Genomic DNA, 1201 nt, shown 5'->3' on the forward strand with positions numbered 1-1201 from the left:
AGAGGGGAAGTAGGGGATGGGATATATCTTGAGGAAAGCCAGGTGCACATGCCTCCTTTCCCGGCTGGGTTGTCAGATGCTGCCCACACATGGTGAGGCAGGGCAGCTCCTCCAGACTTGTCAAGGTGCAGTCACACCCGGCCCTTTAAATGTTGGCTTTGGAAGATGGCACTTGTGACATAAGGTGGCTGGGACATATAGGATCAGGGACACCAGCAATGCCCTGACTCTAATGGCTGGTAGTGGAGGGAGGCCGAAAGCGTGATCCCTGCCTTGCCTTCTCCCCCTGCACCCCCCATCCTCTTCCCAGTAGGTCATTATTAGACACAAACAAACACTGCTTTGACAGCCCAGGCAGTGGTGCTGTTTGGAACAACCCCTTGATGTGTGCATTGATTCTCTTTCTTGTACGTGTGACTCCCCTCCCACCCAAGGTACTAACCGGAAGGTGCTGTTAGACCTGCTACAAACTGTAGGGGCTGAACGCTGCCACCCACCCAAACCTGAATCCCCCAGCTTGGTGTCCTCAGAGCTGCCATCACCACCATTCTCTTCCACCCCCCCGGCAAGACCACCCCCCCCACGGAACAAGAGCCGCGGCTTAGGTAACGCCCTCCCCAGCTCTGCCTCTTGCTCTTCCCTTCTCTATCCTCACAGTCTTCTCTGAGGTCTTCTACCCAGGCTGGTCTGTTGAGGGTGGTTGGAGGGTGAGGTAGGCCCTGCCCTTTCTTTCAGCTCTCATTGCCTTTAACTCTCAACCTTCCTAGAATCAGGTCTATCTGTCCTCGTTTGAATTTTCACTTGTGCAACTGCAGTGTGTCAAGCAGGGAAGAGGTGTCTTGGTGTGACTGGTCCCATTGCTCTGGGAGAAAACTAGGGAGTATACTCCCCCATGTGACGATACCCCTCTCCACCCAGGGGAGAGGCAGAGAGGGAAGGGCGCGGCTTGTTTTGTTTTATGAGTTCTCCATTCTCATTACTCTCAGTGACTGGCAGGAGGGGCACAGGTAAGCTAAGGAGGAAGGAGATCTGGGTGGATGTGAATCCTGGATCCAGAAAGCTTCCAGAGTGCAAGGATGAAGCATAAGGATGTATGGAAACCTGGACATAGATTTTTTTTTTTTTCCAGCTCAGCATTAGGGTCTCAGTGGTGGGTGAAGTGGTGCGTAAGGGCAGAGCGTTGGAGGAGAAATGGCTTATC

General features: G+C 53.4%; 1 protein-coding gene across 2 annotated transcripts in view; it reads left to right on the forward strand.

Moving 5' to 3' along the window:
- The window catches only part of PLA2G6 (phospholipase A2 group VI), a 43908-nt gene that overhangs the window by 22496 nt on the left and 20211 nt on the right, over positions 1-1201 (forward strand). For both annotated transcript variants that reach the window (XM_019515212.1, XM_019515211.1), the window contains exon 9: positions 435-605. In XM_019515212.1, coding sequence (XP_019370757.1) covers positions 435-605 — 171 coding nt within the window. The remainder of the gene's footprint in view (positions 1-434; positions 606-1201) is intronic.

This window comes from Gavialis gangeticus, unplaced genomic scaffold (assembly GCF_001723915.1).
Source record: "Gavialis gangeticus isolate Ggan-Ray unplaced genomic scaffold, GavGan_comp1, whole genome shotgun sequence".
Lineage (NCBI taxonomy): Eukaryota > Metazoa > Chordata > Crocodylia > Gavialidae > Gavialis > Gavialis gangeticus.